Source organism: Schistocerca gregaria, chromosome 5 (assembly GCF_023897955.1).
Source record: "Schistocerca gregaria isolate iqSchGreg1 chromosome 5, iqSchGreg1.2, whole genome shotgun sequence".
NCBI classification, from domain to species: domain Eukaryota; kingdom Metazoa; phylum Arthropoda; class Insecta; order Orthoptera; family Acrididae; genus Schistocerca; species Schistocerca gregaria.
The window spans coordinates 476,258,388-476,275,709 of NC_064924.1; the positions used below are offsets into that span (position 1 = coordinate 476,258,388).

A 17,322-nucleotide genomic window follows, 5' to 3' on the forward strand; every position below is an offset into this window, starting at 1 on the left:
CTGCATTGCTGCGAAAGGTGGATATACACTGTACTAGTGCCGACATTGTGCATGCTCTGTTGCCTGTGTCTATGTGCCTGTGGTTCTGTCAGTGTGATCATGTGATGTATCTGACCCCAGGAATGTGTCAATAAAGTTACTCCTTCCTGGGACAATGAATTCACGGTGTTCTTATTTCAATTTCCAGGAGTGTAGAACAAAATGAGATAAAAAAAAGATGGGTAGAGCGTCTGCCATGTAAGCAGGAGATCCCGGTTTCGAGTCCCTGCTGGGGCACACATTTTCAGCTATCTCTATTAAGGTATATCAACAATACCTGTCGGCAGCTGAGGGTTCCAATTAATTATCATTTATTCTAGAGAAACTGCACGGTCATCAAAGGTATCTGTTCTTTCGAGAACAGTTACTATCCTCATAAAATCATTACAGTTTCAGAAAAGTGAGATCATTTATTTGATAAAAAGAGCTTCACCAGCTGAGCAAATCAATGAAACGCTGGCCCACCTCTGGCTCTTATGCAAGCAGTTATTCGGCTTGGCATTGATTCAGAGAGTGACAATGTCTCCTGAGGGATATCGTCCCAAATTATGTCCAATCGCGCGTTAGATCGTCATAATCCCGAGATGATTGTTGCGCGCTGACCATAATGCACCAAACGTTCTCAGCTGGGGAGAGATTCTGTGACTTCACTGGCCAAGGTAGGGCTTTGCAGGCACGAAGACAAGGAGCACAAACTCTCGCTCTGTGCAGGCAGGCTTAATCTTGCATAAATGTCAGGCAGGATAGCTAGCCATGAAGGGCAACAAAACAGGGCGTAGAATGTTGTCGACGTGTCGCTGAGCTGTAAAGGTGCCGCGGATGATAAGCAAAGGGGTACTGTTATGAAAAAACATGGCACTCTAGATCGTCACTTCTGCTCGAGCGCCGTATGGCGGGAGACTGTCAGGTTTGGTATCACACCGCTCTCTGGGGCGTCTCCAGACACATCTTCGACCTGGAATCTCATTGACTGGAGTAGAATTGTCTTCCGTGATGAGTACCTCTTCGTATTGAGCCACGATGATCAATGAAGACGTGTTGGAGACACCCCAGACATTGGTGGGATGCCAAAGACTCTCGCCCGCCATATGGTTTAACTGCCAAGAATGATAGGCTGCAATGCTATTTGGTTTGAACAGCACAGCGCTTTAGTAGGCACGGTCCCGTTGGACAGCCCGCATCTCGTGGTCGTGCGGTAGCGTTCTCGCTCCCCACGCCCGGGTTCACGGGTTCGATTCCCGGCAGGGTCAGGGGTTTTCTCTGCCTCGTGATGGCTGGGTGTTGTGTGATGTCCTCAGATTAGTTAGGTTTAAGTACTTCTAAGTTCTAGGGGACTGATGACCATAGATGTTAAGTCCCATAGTGCTCAGAGCCATTTGAACCATTTTTGAACCCATTGGACAGAGAATGCTGTTTTCTTCCCTCTGACCTTTGAGATGATTTATCCAGGGCTTGGAGGGACTTACAGCTTAATGTGGAAAAGGAATCACTGTGCATATTGTCATTCTTCATCTAACAACAATTGCCAGAGATGAAAGAGGTTATACTTGACAGATTCCTAATGGTGACCGGAAGTCGTACCTTTGGCATTTCATCTGTCGCCCACCGTCTTCGGACTGGCTTCTGTGACATTGCGTATGCAATGTCACAAATTTCCAGCCAGCCAGTTGCAGACAGAATTCAAAATTCCTTAACTAGTTTTCAGTGCCAACTAGGGGCGCCTTCTTCAGAAGAAACTGTTACCTTACATGTGGTTAAAAGGAAATTTGAGCGACATCGCTCTAGTCAGAACATTAAAACCACAATTAAAACATTTTCCACCTGAATACATAACAGGTATAGTCAAAATTTTAAAACTCTAGAATCGCTGTTACTCACTCGTGTCCGGTATCACTGTAGTGCCCTTAGTGGCATATTTATATATTGTTTTAAAATTTTGGCTATATCTGTTATGTATTCAGGTGGAAAATGTTTTAATTGTGGTTTAAATGTTTTGACTAGAGCGATGTCGCTCAAATTTCCTTCTAACCAAATGTGACGTAACAGTTTCTTCTGAAGAAGGCACCCCTAGTTGGCGCTGAAAACTAGTTAAAGAATTTTAAATTGTATTTGCAACAGGTTGGCTGGAAATTTGTGACATTGTAATTAATTACGGTTGCTGATCACAGCCATGTTCAAAACATTAACATTGCGTTTGTCTGTTCATCGTGTAAGATGTCTGGATATTTTTTATTGCTTATGTAAACTCTTTCTTTTCTTGCAAAGAAGAATGATTTTTTTTCTGTTGACACGCGGCAGTCGTTTTTATTTCCGCTTTTGCTGTGTCATTATTTTTATTATTTTTGTTTTCTCGTTTACGTAGCTTTAACTGAAAATTAATTATTTAAGTGCCTATAAAATGGATTATTTTCTTGGTTTCTTCTTTTTCGTTCTCTGAGACATTTATATTACAAAATAATTATAATGAAACCGATGCTTATTTCTTTAAGCTATATTCTATAATTGCACATCAGTGGAAGGAGCAACTGCCTTCATACCCATTTGCTTATGTTACATAGAGAAAGAGTTGTCTATAAAAATAAACACAAAGGGAAAGAAAAAATGCAGTCCTTATATTTTGCTCCAGGTATACGATTGGGGATCATTGCGAATGTAGTTAAGTACAATATAATATCTGCTTACATATGCTTACATATGCTTATGTGGTTTATTCAATCGGTACTGTCAAGACTCCTGGGTCTAGAACTGTAAATACACAGTTTTTTAAATGACTCCTCATTATTTTTAAAAGACGATGTAAAATTATGTCCATGCATTTTTGTTGTGAACCTTGAATATTTAAGCCTCCTGGAAGTGGGTGTAAAGCTGATGTCTGAAAGGAAACTAAAAATGTTCCTTCACCAGACAAACCAGCAAGCAGTCGCTAATATCCTTTCTATGATTGTTGTTCGAATGGGTAAAACATACTACTGAGCCACTGAAACATCCACTTTTCCTCGCTACAACATTTATTTATACGGGTAGTTTTTTTTTTTTTTTTAACGCCCTTCAATTTACTAATGCGATGAATCATTTTTTGGTGTTAATGAATCTTTCCGATTTCACATCTCACAGTTTTCCGCAGATGGTACGCTATGTGATACTCACTATTAAATTCGTCCTTACAGGGTTGCTCAGCAAGCGTATCAGCCGAAAAAGCTGGACGTTGATACAGTAGGTCTAGTGAACCCGTTATAGTTGTCAAAGGGGAATGTTTTGAGAAAGAAAATGTTTTGTAAAAATTGATAGTCGCATTTTTATACATCAAACTACACTCGTCTAACTGTTCTACGGCTGTCTTTTCACGGGAACTCATATTCGAACTTCCGGCGTAACCCTTCCGCTACAGCTGGGCTGCTGTGTAGAACTGTCACTTCCTTATCGCGTGAGGCGGGGTCACGCGAGGCTCCTGTACGTTCCCGACATCTAGCGGCGTCGTGTTTAACTACACGACGGTTGCCTTCCCTCCCGTCAGTAGCTGCTAGCTGCTCGGAGTCTCTGAAACTGAAAACATGTCTCAGGACTAAATAAGTTTGTGTTTACATACTCGCGCTACAAGAAGTGTTTCACCGTTTGAAGATCATCTCTGTAAACAAGTCTTCTGGATGCAGTCGTCTCCATGTATGTTATTGCTAATACTTACTCATCGATTTAGCCATTAGAAAAAGTGTTTCTCGCAAGCTGAAGTGCCGTTCTATCGTCGCACTACACACTAACACACCGTAACTTCCCGAATAAGCTGTGGTTAAGTGACGTACCCACTACCGCGTCATCTAAACACGCTGAGTCACGACTCCATCAGGAAACGTAGTCCCTGACAGTACGAGCAAGTAGACGGTGATCGGGTGAGAAACTTTTCAATATTTGTTTCGCCTTATGTTCGCCTTCGTTGCTATGAAACAAGTTCAGTTTTCAAAAACCTGCGATTAACATTCTCGACGTTGGCTGCGAGTGGCCAATACACACTTCGTCAATTCCGGTTAAAGAACAGGGCTCCTTGGCGCTGAAGTGTGTTATCAGAGTTGTTCTGAGTGGTATGCGAATATTACGTCAGCGTTGTGACAGCGGGATTGAGTGTACACAACGGAAGCAGTGTCAAGAACTTGGGGTAGATCAGCTGAGAAAGTTTTACTCGGCGGTAGTGGAGTACGGCAAAACTGAGCGCGACAAATTCTGGATGACCGCATTGAGGCGTGAACTCGTCTCCTCTCGGTCGTAGGGATGCACTTTACAGCAGTACCTCACTCGGTTTCATCTAGGACTGCAGAACGAATTCGTGTTGAGAGTAAAATACACAGTTAATCCAAATAAATGGTGAAGTTGCAAAGCGACTGAAGTCCACATTTTCATGGTTTTGCGTTATGAATACAGCCACGTTCAGATGTCTAACTCGCCTAGCTTAGACCAAAATCACTTTAGTCCGCATTTTCCGTACATTAATTATTTCTAGTAACACAATACTCGTGTTTATCAGCAAAACAGCCTTAGTCCAGTACATTAGATGTTTCGTTTATCAGGCATGCAGTTTCCTCCTCCATTATTTCAATACCCGCCAGAATAAGAACAATTCTCTCACCAGGTTTTTAATGCCTGTAAGTGCTCAGAAGCATTTTTTAAACATCAGACTCCTTTTCCCTTTCTGAGGGCAATTATTTCTGCCAGCAGGAGGGGACTTCAAGTTATAAAAACAGACTGCACGATGACATGTGAAAACGTAGGTCAACAACTGGTGGCCACATTATTAAAAAATAAATGTCAGTTCCATAGTGACTTTTTTTAAGGACGTCCCTGGAGAAAAAAAGTATTGTTTACTATTCCAACTTTATGGAGTCCTGCTGTTCTGTGAAACGAAACGGAATAATTTTGGCAATACGATTCACAGCCGGAAAAGTTCAACATTCTTTCATCCTCCGTCCATCATATCCATGTCTTCTGGGACAATCAACTCGACATGCTTATCCAAATGATGCGTGTCCAGTCAATGAAATCAAAATTCAAGATACATGCAAAATCCTCAAGTACATCCCGACAGTGATGAATCCAAAGTATTTCAAGAAAAAATTGGAGCTTGGGAAACAAAGTTAGATGAGTAAAATCGCAATTCCATTTTGGAAAGATTTTTCTATATGTTTCATTTCCCTTAATGATTATTTGTTCTCTGGACTCTGAATGTGATTTTCAATTAACAAGATATATGTGTTTATATATCAGATTTAAATTGCCTGAGAAACGCAACATAAGTTCATTTTAAAAACGACTTAAGTTCCATTTTTTAAAAAAGAAAAAATGGAAGAAAGAAGGTTTAACATGAAATTGGCACCAGATCTTGCTTTTTAATAACAGTTTCATAACACTATTTTAATACAGTTTTATTTCATTTATTTTTAAGTATCATACCATACGACAATATAAAGCAGTATTCGCTTCAGTAAGATAATAAACCTTTCTATTGTTGTTCCTGAAAATTTACGTCTACGGGCTTCAGTCATTTTCCAAATTCATAATTCAAATATAATAACTTCCAGTATTATCTGTGGAATATTTTTTAGCCTCCAAGTTACTATTTACGAATTCGTATATTTAGTAGTTTAGTCCCATAAACTAAATCGTTAAGGAGATTAGTGTATAATTTATTTTACCATATATTCTTTTCTGCAGCATCATTACTTATTGACTCAGAGAAAAAATTGCTACAATAACACTTTTGTCTTGAATTCTGAACAGTTATTCAAATTCACCAAGGAGGTGAGGCAGCAAAACCTCGCTTCAGCCACAGTGTTAACAAACATGGTTTACATATTTTGTATTATATAAGACAAATTAGGCTATAATTGTGGCTTTAAAACTAAGCACAAATGACAATTTTACAAATTTTAAACACTGACGTGCAATTTGGTTAAAATGGCTCTGAGCACTACGGGAATTAACTTCTCAGGTCATCAGTTCCCTAGAACTTAGAACTACTTAAACCTAACTAACCTAAGGACATCACACACATCCATGCCCGAGGCAGGATTCCAACCTGCAACCATAGCGTTCGCGCGGTTCCAGACTGTAGCGCCTAGAACCGCTAGGCCAGACTTGCAATTTAAAATACAGTCTAAGACAAAAAAAGGACGCACTATGAAGGAATTATCCGAATAGGACGAAAATATGGAAGAGTGATGTACTTTTATAGGCAGGGCTCTGGCTAGGGCTCTCCCTAGGTTGATTGCTTTCTTCTCGGCGTTGTGTTCGGCCATGTTCCACCTATTCCTGCCAACATCATAGAATTGTGGCATCGCTCCTATTCAAATATCGAGTGATTCGCCGGTTACTCCAGCCGGCGTCTCTGGTCCCAACTACCCGTCCCCTCTCAAACGCTGACATTTGATTATAATGTTAACGCACCAGTCTGCAGTGCATAGTTGTCGTCCAACTCAACTGAACAACAGAATCGAATTCGCAAAGACTGTATGTCCTGATATCAGCATGTCCTCTGTTTATGATCCTAGCCAGCTGTGCAGTGAAACTGCGCTGCAGCGTCACACATTCATCCATCGGCCGTCAAAATCCACTATTTTAGTTCTCCATCGACGTCTGTACTAATATGAATTTGTGACCAGTCTGCATAACTCCTTCGTGGTGCGTCGTTTCGTTTGTGTTAGATTGTACATAGCGATAATGTTGTTGATGCTGCTATGATTTAATGGTGGTGTTGGTGATGTCAGAAGAAGGATCAAATTAGCGATGGAGATGAACACATTTTTGTGGGAAGAGGATTGTGGAGAATTAGGCCTGCCAAGTTAGCCTAGAGCGCTAATGCGCTGCTTCCTGGACTCGAGTAGGCGCGTTGGCCCCGGATCGAGTCCGCCCGCCTGATTAACGACGAGGGCCGGTGTGCCGGCCAGCCTGGATGTGGTTTTTAGGCGGTTTTCCACATCCCTCTAGATGAATACCGGGCTGGTCCCCCAGTTCCGCTTCATTTACATGACTCGCAGACACTTTTCCATTATTTACACTAGACGCAGACAGATGGGGTACTCTGATGCCATCCCGGGGGGTACGGGTTGGCGGCAGGTAGGGCATCCGGCCACCCCTTCACATTAACATGCCAAACCCGAATTAACCACGCCAACCCCGTGCACACTACAGGAACAAGGTACAAGCGATAGAATAGATTGTGGAGAATTACAGGAGGCATATGCACTGCTGGCTATTAAAATGGCGATACTAGGAAGCATAGAGCATAGTAATTTTAGTTATTGTGTGAAAACAGTAAAGTGGAAAGAATGCACGATGAAATGTGCATTTGAAATGGGGTGTACAGCGTGCGATAGTTGGTATAAAGGGGTTCTACCCTGACAGCAAAATTGCTCCAATCCGTCTGGGCATCGAGTCGAACTGAGCTTGGATGACAGATACGAGTACTTCATTCCATGCTGCTTCAACTTCAGAGTTGACCTGACGTAATGGCTGGCGAGTAGTGTGCCAGTTCCTCATCAACCCATGACCGCGTGGCTTCAATGGGTGAACGTACAGGCCAGTGTCACAGTCTAACACCCTCTGTATAGAGGCAGATCAGGACAGCATGGGCAGTGTTGCCACCTTTAGTTACCTTGTTGACAGACGGCGTCACGGAGACCTCTAAAACAGATCATAGCCACTGGCCTTAACATGTCACAAATTTAACATTCGATGTCCAGTTTACCGGCTATGCAAACTAGAAGTGCACCCAGTGGCACCCCATACTATCTCACCGAGTGCTGATCCCGGAAGACAATGACAAATGCACTGGCAATGTTCGTTCACCACGGAGTCTCCACACTCGGATACGTCCAACTCGATGCTGTAAGCATAACCCGTACTCTCCTGACCAGAGGACTTGGTGCCACTTCTTGATCCAGTTTTATTGAGTGCACCGCTACCAGCGTGCCTGTTTTCCGTCGCGTGGTAGGAAGCTGGAACAATGGGTGCTATAGTGGCAACACATGATGTTCCATACGTCGTCGCTCTGTCAGTGTGGGTACTTGTGTTGCAGCAAACAATTCCAGTTCCTGACTCATACGTGAATTATCTGTATGATCCTGCACAGAGGAGTTAACGGTATGTCTGTCCTCTTAGACGCTAGTCGCATGAGAACGTTGAGATCCTGTATAGTGTTGAGTATGGCCCTCCTGAACCCATTGATCCCCAATTCGCATGATAGTCGTCGTGTCCCCATCAACGCACCGGCAAAATACGAGGGCGGTTTGATAAGTCTGGTAAAAAAGCAAGAAAAAATGTTTGTTGCGTAAACAACTCACCTTACTTCTTGAACAGCCTCCTTTGAGGGATATACACTTAGTCCAGCGATCCTACAGCTTCTTCATTCCGTCGTAAAAAAAGGTTGTCAAACTTTGCGAAATAATCATTAACTTCAATTATCACTTCCTGATTTGACGTTAATTTCGTCCCATAAAGCCCGAGTTTCAAGTTATTGAACAGTAAGAAGTCACACAGGGCTAAGTCTGGGGAATAGGGTCGATGAGAAACCAATTCAAAGCCCAATTCATGAACATTCGCTGATGTGTGGGATGGTGCATTATCCTGGGGAAAGAGCACTTTTTTGCGTGCCGAACTTGGTCTTTTTACAGGTAACGCAAGTTTCAAACGGTCCAACAATGAATCAAAATAGAGTCCAGTTATGGTTCTGACTTTTTTCGAGTAATCTATGAGGATTATTCCTTGAGAATCCCCACAAAAATAGTGGTCATCACCTTATTAGCTGACAAAATGATCTTTGACTTCTACGTGCACTATCAGACTCTGGTGTGTAATGATGGATCCAGGTTTCATCAAGTCACATATAGGTGCAAGAAGTCTCGCGGATTGCGATTAAGCATTACAAACGATTCTATCGAAGTGTTGTGCCAGAGGCGCTTTTGGTCGATTGTGAGCAATCGTGGCACCCACCTAGCACACAGCTTCTTCATAGCCAATTCTCGGTGCTGGATGCTATGCACTCGCTAGGTTGAGATGCCTAAAGTGTCAGCAGTCTCACGAATTTTAATTCGTTGGTCCTTCGTTATCATATCATGGATTTTATCAATGGTTTACTTTTTGATGAACTCAGCTGAAATGTTCGGAGCGCGCTTCGTCGTCAGTGTTTGTCCGACCACGTTTAAATTGCTCTGCGCCACACGGTTTTTCCTTTATTTCAAGTGCTGGCGTTCTGCTTGTGCAATATCTCAATGAATGGATAGCTGGGGATTCACCTGAATGTTATTCCATACCTTCAAATCTTCTGATCTTCTTACAGTCGGAGGTGGGAAACTGCTGATAACAGGAAACTATAAGGTGTTTGTACTCCGAATACATCCCGTAATGATTTGCACTGCCAAATCGAGTTGCATGTCGATCTTCTTAGTGAGAGCACTATTAATCCAGGTCGAACAGGAGTATTTAGCAACAGAATATGACAAGGCTAAGGCTGTTGATCTTAAAAGTTGAGCATTAGCTCCCCGTGAGGTACCAGCAAGTTTTTGAAGAATTTGTTACATTTTAAACATCTGCTTGAAGTCAGAGTTCTATCTAGTGTTATCCCTAGGCATTTTGATGTACTGAAGGACGGCAGGATTTAGCTTCTTAATCTGACTCCTGGTTTGTAATTTGACTGTCTGTTGGCTAGGTGAAATGCAGAGATACACATGTTTTCTGAAGTTTTAGGCAGAGGCACCATATTTTAAAGTAAGCAACTAAGACTTCCATATCTGTGGATAAGTAGCTTCAGCATCAGAAGTGTTGCAGGTCTGAGACATCAAAAAATATGTTTGCGGTAAGTCGTGTGTGTACAGACTAAAAGGGGAGTCGTAACAGATCCTTGAGTCAAACCATCATTTACTTTGAATACCCTACTTCTGTCACTCTCAGAATATATCTGAAAGTACTACTTTCTATTGCTTAACGTGTTGTTAAGTAGATCCGTAAATTTGGGACGTGGAATAACCTTTAATTATCCTATACGTGATTCTCAGATGGTGATAAGATTAGACCGAATTGGCTGAAAAGATCCTTCGGTCAAAGGACATATAACTGGTCGGAAGATCCTTTTCAGGACTCACAAGTTCGTAGAATTGGACTATATTTGCCCATTTGTTGTAACAAGAAAATTTAGCTTTATGTTGCACGATTGTCAACTTGATTATACAAGTCTCACTATACGCCTTTTTAAAACTACTCCTGTTATGTTTGTTTCATTCAAATTAATAAACCGATATACCACTCTGTCATCAAAATCTCTCTTGTGGATCGTTCCTCGCCAAGGAAAATTCATCCTAAATGTTACAATTCCCTTGATATACCAGAAAGAAATGTATTCCAACTCACGTTCACCATTAGCCTACTTTCACCCACTGGTATCCTTAACCAAGTCATCCATTTTGCACACCTCTTTCCGTTTGTAGAGTACTTCCGAATCCAGTACAGCAACCAAAAATCCCAATCCCAGCTTCCTAAATTCAACTCACCAATCACCCATTTAGGTCCCCTGGTACGCCTCCACATCCAAGACTCATCTTCCATATGTTATCCATTCTTCCGTCTATTTCTAAACCAACCCCCACTTAAAAACCACGAGATTCTTCCCCGGCAGATGCCCTCCCTAACAGCCGCAACCTACAATGCCGTATCCTGTTATCCATTTCATAATGATTGACCCCTGCCTTCGAGCTCATATTCTGGTTACTTAGCATGACGAACTTCGATTTGTTGTACTTTGTCGGAATTGTGGGACTGTCTACTTTTATTTGGTGTGTGAACATTGCATTTTAGATGAAAAGAGGGCGACAAACGTGGAAATGTTTAAGGGATTGCGTACTTTTTCTAACATTTTTTGATGGGTGTCAAATACGAGGAGTTATAGGAAACAGAACATAATTAGGGGAAACATTTTCTTTGCACAGTTTGAAGATTCAAGCCTTTTCTCTTTGAAAGCGTATTTTCGTTGTTTTACGGTTAGCGCTATATCAAACGCAAGACGCTGCGATTGAGATTACCGTTGTAGCTATTGCAGCGAAAAAAGCACGGGCGTAAAGTTTGAACTTTTGTTGGTTACATCGTATGTCATTACTAATCAGTACTCCACACGTTTGTCACTTAAGTGACTGTAAAGCCTGCGGGATTGTGATGGAGCTAGTTATCATACCGATGCGCTACCATTATTATACTGTGCAATGAGCGCCTATTTACCAGCGAAGAATGGCAACATCGTACTCGCATTCCAGTACACTCCGCCGCTGACATTAAATAAAAAATGAAAGGTACTGTAAATTTTAACAGTGAATGAAAGATCGATTAGCCCGAATAACATTTTGCAGAAAAGAATGATGAATGAAATGAAACCTACCTTAATTGCTTTCGCTGCTGTCTGAGTCTTGCTGCTGCTATTACAGTCATCTACTTGGATCATCAGTAGTTTTATTGGAATGCCAAGACAGTAAGCTTTTTTTGCGTATCTGTTCTCGCGTTTCTTCACATGACTTGGAATTCCTCCGGACACTTTGGGGAACACTTTCCGGAGCAAAGCGACACAACTTTAAAGTATCATTTATCTTAAAATTCTTGTTCTAGTTTTCTACCTTGTTATTCACAAAGACCAAAATAAGCCACTGAGTTAGCAGTAAGCCACAGGCAATCACGAAATTTAATTTCCTTGTCAACTGTGTGTAACACCTCTCCAAAACATATTCTTGTGATGTGAAGTGCGATCGTGCGTGTGCTAGTAGGTCTGCTTTACTAAATCCCTTGTATAACGAGGCATTACATAGAAGCTTTACGTTATCCATCCATTTCACAGACGGATTTCGTCATACTAGATTTATCATCGCCAACGGCGATGCCGTAGTGGTAACACTGGTCCGCGCCAGATCACTGAAATTAAGAGCTGCCGGGCTTGGGTAGCACTTGTATAGGTGACCGTCTGGGTATGCCGAATGCTGTTGGTAAGCAGAGTGCACTCAGCCCTTGTGAGCCCAATTGAGGAGCTACTTGTTTGAGAAGTAGCGGCTACGGGAACGAAACAGACAACGGCTGGGAGAACGGTGTGCAGACCATATTTCCCTCCGTGTCAGCATCCAGAGACGCCTGTTGGCTGAGAATAACAGAGCGATCCTTTGTTATCGTTGGGCCATCCGAGTCCTGTTTGGACGGAGAGATTTTATCAGCTTGTGGCTTTTACCCTAATCTATAATAATCGTAATTCAGTTCGGAAATTTTTTCAAGAATGTTCCTGAAGTAACCTTCGTAGTGTCTGGCATTCATCTCAGAATGATAATCTGCACCTTCTATTTGCCCAGTGAAACATAACCCATCATTTTGTATGAATCCGTCTTCGTTCCCAAGGTGGCACTTTACAATCCTTTTTCCTGACCTGGACGGTGTTTTAATACCCCCTTTCCAGCCACTCCACTTTTGAAACACTTCATCTGCTAGAACCGTATAAGTTTTCTAACGTGTAAGGTATTTTTTACCCTGCCAACCAAACTTTCTATAATGGTTTACACCACAGTAACTCTAATCATTGTAATAAATACACTACTGCCCATTAAAATTGCTACACCACGAAGATGACGTGATACAGACAGGAAGAAGAAGCTGTGATATGCAAATGATTAGCTTTTCAGAGCATTCACAAAAGGTTGGCGCCGGTGGCGACACCTACAACGTGCTGACATGAGGAAAGTTTCCAACCGATTTGTCATACACAAACAGCAGTTGACCGGCGTTGCCTGGTGAAACGTTGTTGAGATGCCTCGTGTAAGGAGGAGAAATGCGTACCATCACGTTTCCGACTTTGATAAAGGTCGGATTGTAGCCTATCGCGACTGCGGTTTATCGTATCGCAACATTGCTGCTCGCGTTGGCCGAGATCCAATGACTGTTGGCAGAATATGGAATGGGTGGGTTCAGGAGGGTAATACGGAACGCCGTGCTGGATCCCAACGGCCTCGTATCACTAGCAGTCGAGATGACAGACAACTTACCCGCAGGCTGTAACAGATCGTGCAGCCCCGTCTCGATCCCTGAGTCAACACATGGGGACATTTGCAAGCCAACAACCATCTGCACGAACAGTTCGACGACGTTTGTAGCAGTAGGGACTATCAGCTCGGAGACCATGGCTGTGGTCACCTTTGACGCTGCATCACAGACAGGAGCGCCTGCGATGGTGTACTCAACGACGAACCTGGGTGCACAAATGGCAAAAAGTCGTGTTTCGGATGAATCCAGGTTCTGTTACAGCTTCAAGATGGTCGCATCCGTGTTTGGCGACATTACGGTGAACGCACATTGGAAGCGTGTATTCGTCATCGCCATACTGGCGTATCACCCGGCGTGATGGTATGGGGTGTCATTGGTTACACGTCTCGGTTACCTCTTGTTCGCATTGACGGTACTTTGAACTGTGGACGTTACATTTCAGATGTGTTACGACCCGTGGCTCTACCTTCCATTCGATCCCTGCGAAACCTTACATTTCAGCAGGAAAATGCACAACCACATGTTTCAGGTCCTGTACGGGCCTTCCTGGATACAGAAAATGTTCGACTGCTGCCCTGGCCAGCAGATTCTCCAGATCTCCCACCAATTGAAAGCGTCTGGTCAATGGTGGCCGAGCAACTGGCTCGTCACAATACGTTAGTCACTACTCTTGATGAACTGTGGTATCGTGTTGTAGCTGCGTGGACAGATGTACCTGTACACACCATCCAAGCTCTGTTTGACTCAATGCCCAGGCGTATCAAGGCCGTTATTTCGGCCAGAGGTGGTTGTTCTGGGTACTGATTTCTCAGGATCTATGCACCCAAATTGCGTGAAAATGTGATCACATGTCAGTACTAATATAATATATTTGTCCAACGAATACCCGTTTATCATTTGCATTTCTTCTGGGTGAATGGCCAGTAGTGTATTTGAATTAACATTCTGTCATTTTGTCTAGAGACAGTAAGCGGAGCTGTGGACACCAGAAAATTGCGTCCCAAAATGGAAACATTTCCACAACATTCTTCTGTCTGTGGATAACAGAGGGTTGGAAGCAACGAAGGCAGCCAGAAACATGTGCACCTTGTGTGGGGATAATGTCATCGGACAGAGCGCGGCAAGAAAATGATTTTCTCGTTTTAAGGAGGATCGTTTTGACATTAGTGACCCACCGGAATCAGGAAGACCTTCAGGGTTTGATGAAGATCGTGTAAACGCATTAATCCACAATGATCCACGTCGGTGTACAGGATAACTAGTGAGTGTGATGAACTGTGATAATTCCAGCATCGTCCGACGTTTGCATGCATTGGGAATGGTTCTAAAATCGCATGGTCGAAGCCAAAATCACAGAAATCAGTGAGTGGCCAAATGTGCATCCCTGCTTGTTCGTCATTTATTGTGTCATGAAAAACAGCAACCATTTCTATCCTGTATCAGTACTGGTGACGAGAAATGGTATGTTTATGCTATCAGAAGGAAAAGAACGGAATGGTTGAGCCTAAACAGACCAGCAGTGACCTCTATAAAGACCTGCACGTACCCACAAAAGACTGCGGAACGGCGAAGGTATGGTGTAATAATAAACGCATCCCCAAGGTAACCATCGCTGCTGAGATTTATTGTCAACAACTGAGATGTCTTGCAGACATAATCCAAGAACAACAACGAGGAAGACAGCGTGATGTGACGCTACTCCACGATAACATCTTCTCGCATTCTGCTAGACTGACAAAAAACGCTATACAGGAGATGGGTTGCCATGCCATTACGCAAACATCTTATTCACCTGATCTTCCGCCCTCAGGTTTTCACTTTTTCCGCTCTCTGTCGAATAGCCTTCAAAGAATTTCCTTTCCGGATGAAAATGCGCTCTGAACATATCTGTTGAGTTTATTCAACTTAAGGAATAAAGAGATGAAATTATGCAACAACCTAATCAGTTGATCAGATGGTCTCACATACGAGGAATGTCCAAAAAATAAGTTCCGTTTGGTTATATGAAACAAACGTGTACAGATACAGACGAGAAGATATTTATTGTACAAAAATCTACCACTGTCAAACTACTTTTCTACATAGCTTCCTTAATTATGTCCTAGTGAGGCACAAGTTTTTGTACGCCTTCTTCATTGAAGGTTGCCGCCTGTGTATTCAACCATGTGGTAAATGTTTCTTCATCTCGTTATAATCGTTGAAGTGTTGACCACCAAGGACAGATTTTAGGTGTAAGAAGAGATGAAAGTCGCTAGGAGCGAGGTCCGGGCTGTGTGGAGGATGATCAAACACGTATTTGTCATCCTTCAGAGTCATTCAGTTTTAATGGCCAATGACGTAAATATCTCCCAGTACCGTTTAACCATGCACGTCTTGAAATTTTTCCAGCGCTAAGTTGCGATTTCGTAAAATGACAGGATTGCATATGTAACAAGATCGTATCGGATTCTAGAAATCGTACCACTACCATTATACACTGTTCAGCCAGAACATTAAGACCTCCGACCTACCATCGATACAGACACGTCCTGGCGATAGCAGCAGCACGTGGCGACGAATGAATGCTAGTCAGACATGCAGAATCAGTGAGCGTGCTGTCCGTGTGTAGAATGGGGAAGACACGCGTTCTGACAGAGTTCGACCGAGGGCATACTATGAGGGCACGGAGACTCGGCACGAGCATTTCGGAAACTACTCGACTTGTCGGGTGTTCGAGGACTGCTGTGGTGATCGTCTTCAACACGTGGCGAAACCAAGGCGAAACCACAGTTCAGACGCCTTGACGCTGGGAGGCTACCCCCCTCCACTACAGATGTCGAACTTCGTAGGCCGGGCAAACTGGTAAAACAGGAACCAGCATCAGACTTTAATGCTGGGTAGAGTACAAGTATGTCTGAACACACAGTGCACCGAACACTCCTAACGGTGGTCCTCCATAGCCGACGACCCATACATGTGCCAATGTTAACACCAGGGCACCAGCAACTACGACTGAAATGGGCCAGTGGCCGTCGGCACTGGACTCTGGCGCAGCGGCAGAACATTGCATGGTCTGATGAATCCCGATACCTTCTTCATCATGTTGATGGGAGGGCGCGAATCCGTCGTTTCCAGGTTAACAGCCAGAACAGTATGACCAGGTATCTAACATGCAGTGCGGATCTCGGAAGCAAGCTGGCGGCGGCTTCATTATGCTCTGGGGAATTTTCAGATGAGCATCGATGGGTCCAGTGGAGCTCGCGCCAGGTCCATGAAGGCCCAGGAGTATCGTACTTTGGTTGCAGACCACGTACACCCCTTCCTGACGACCACGTTTCCCGACAACAGTGGCAGTTTGCAACAAGATAATGAGTCATGTCACAAGGCCAGCAGTATGAGAGAGTGGCTCGAGGAACACAGCGGCGATTTTCAATTGATGTGCTACCCACCGCCCCACTCCCCTACCCGGTAGATCTGAACCCGACCAAACTGGAATATGATTAAACGTAGCGTCAGAGCTCATCACCCCCCCCCCCCCCCCCTCCCGGGAATTTACGGAATTAGGTCACTTGCGTATGCAGATGTGGGTCCGGTTCTCTCAAGCGACCTACCAAGGACTCATTGCTTGCATGCCATGTTGCGTCGCCACAGTTATCCGTGCCAAAGATGGACATACTGGCTATTAGGTAGGTGGTCATAATGTTCTCACTGATCAGTGTAAAAGCGCCAGTAAGAAGCATCACAGAAATAAAAAGCTATGAGTGTGGCGTTCGGATCGAAAATAAATCCCAAATATTCGATATGTTGCAAAGAAGTTACCTCCCTCCCAGAAGTGGTAAGTTATTCTCTTCAATGGAAAGTTTTGCTCTCTGGCAAGCTTAAGCTCACAGATTGTTTCATCGGAACATTTAATCTCTGGTCCTTGGGTAGATGATGACTGTCTCCAACGTATTGGGGGCAGGGGGACAGCACATCAATTGAAACTCGCCGCTGTGTTCCTCGAACCACTATATCACACTGATGGCCTTGTGATATGACTCATTATCTTGTTGCAAAACGCCACTGTTGTCGGAAAACATGGTCGTCAGGAAGGGGTGTACGTGGTCTGCAACGATCCTAGAGTATAACGCGTTATAAATGAATACTGATATTTAAATGTAACATTAAAAAGAATAACATTCAAAAAAATTTATGACAATATGTTTGTTAAAATTAAAAGTACAAGTTCAAAGTCTGTTTTGCTGTAATGTGCTTCTTCTCGGGTAC

At 43.3% G+C, this 17,322-nt stretch overlaps 1 protein-coding gene across 2 annotated transcripts in view; it reads left to right on the plus strand.

Moving 5' to 3' along the window:
* The first annotated feature begins 3,440 nt into the window (after window positions 1-3,440).
* LOC126272245 (solute carrier family 52, riboflavin transporter, member 3-A-like) overlaps window positions 3,441-17,322 on the plus strand; it is an 84,148-nt gene continuing 70,266 nt past the window's right edge. Inside the window, exon 1 of one of the 2 annotated variants that reach the window (XM_049974950.1) lies at window positions 3,441-3,699. In XM_049974950.1, coding sequence (XP_049830907.1) covers window positions 3,698-3,699 — 2 coding nt within the window. In that variant the 5' untranslated portion in view covers window positions 3,441-3,697. Of the gene's footprint in view, window positions 3,700-3,858; window positions 3,924-17,322 lie in introns of those variants that run through there. The other variant, XM_049974952.1, reaches the window with a different exon arrangement.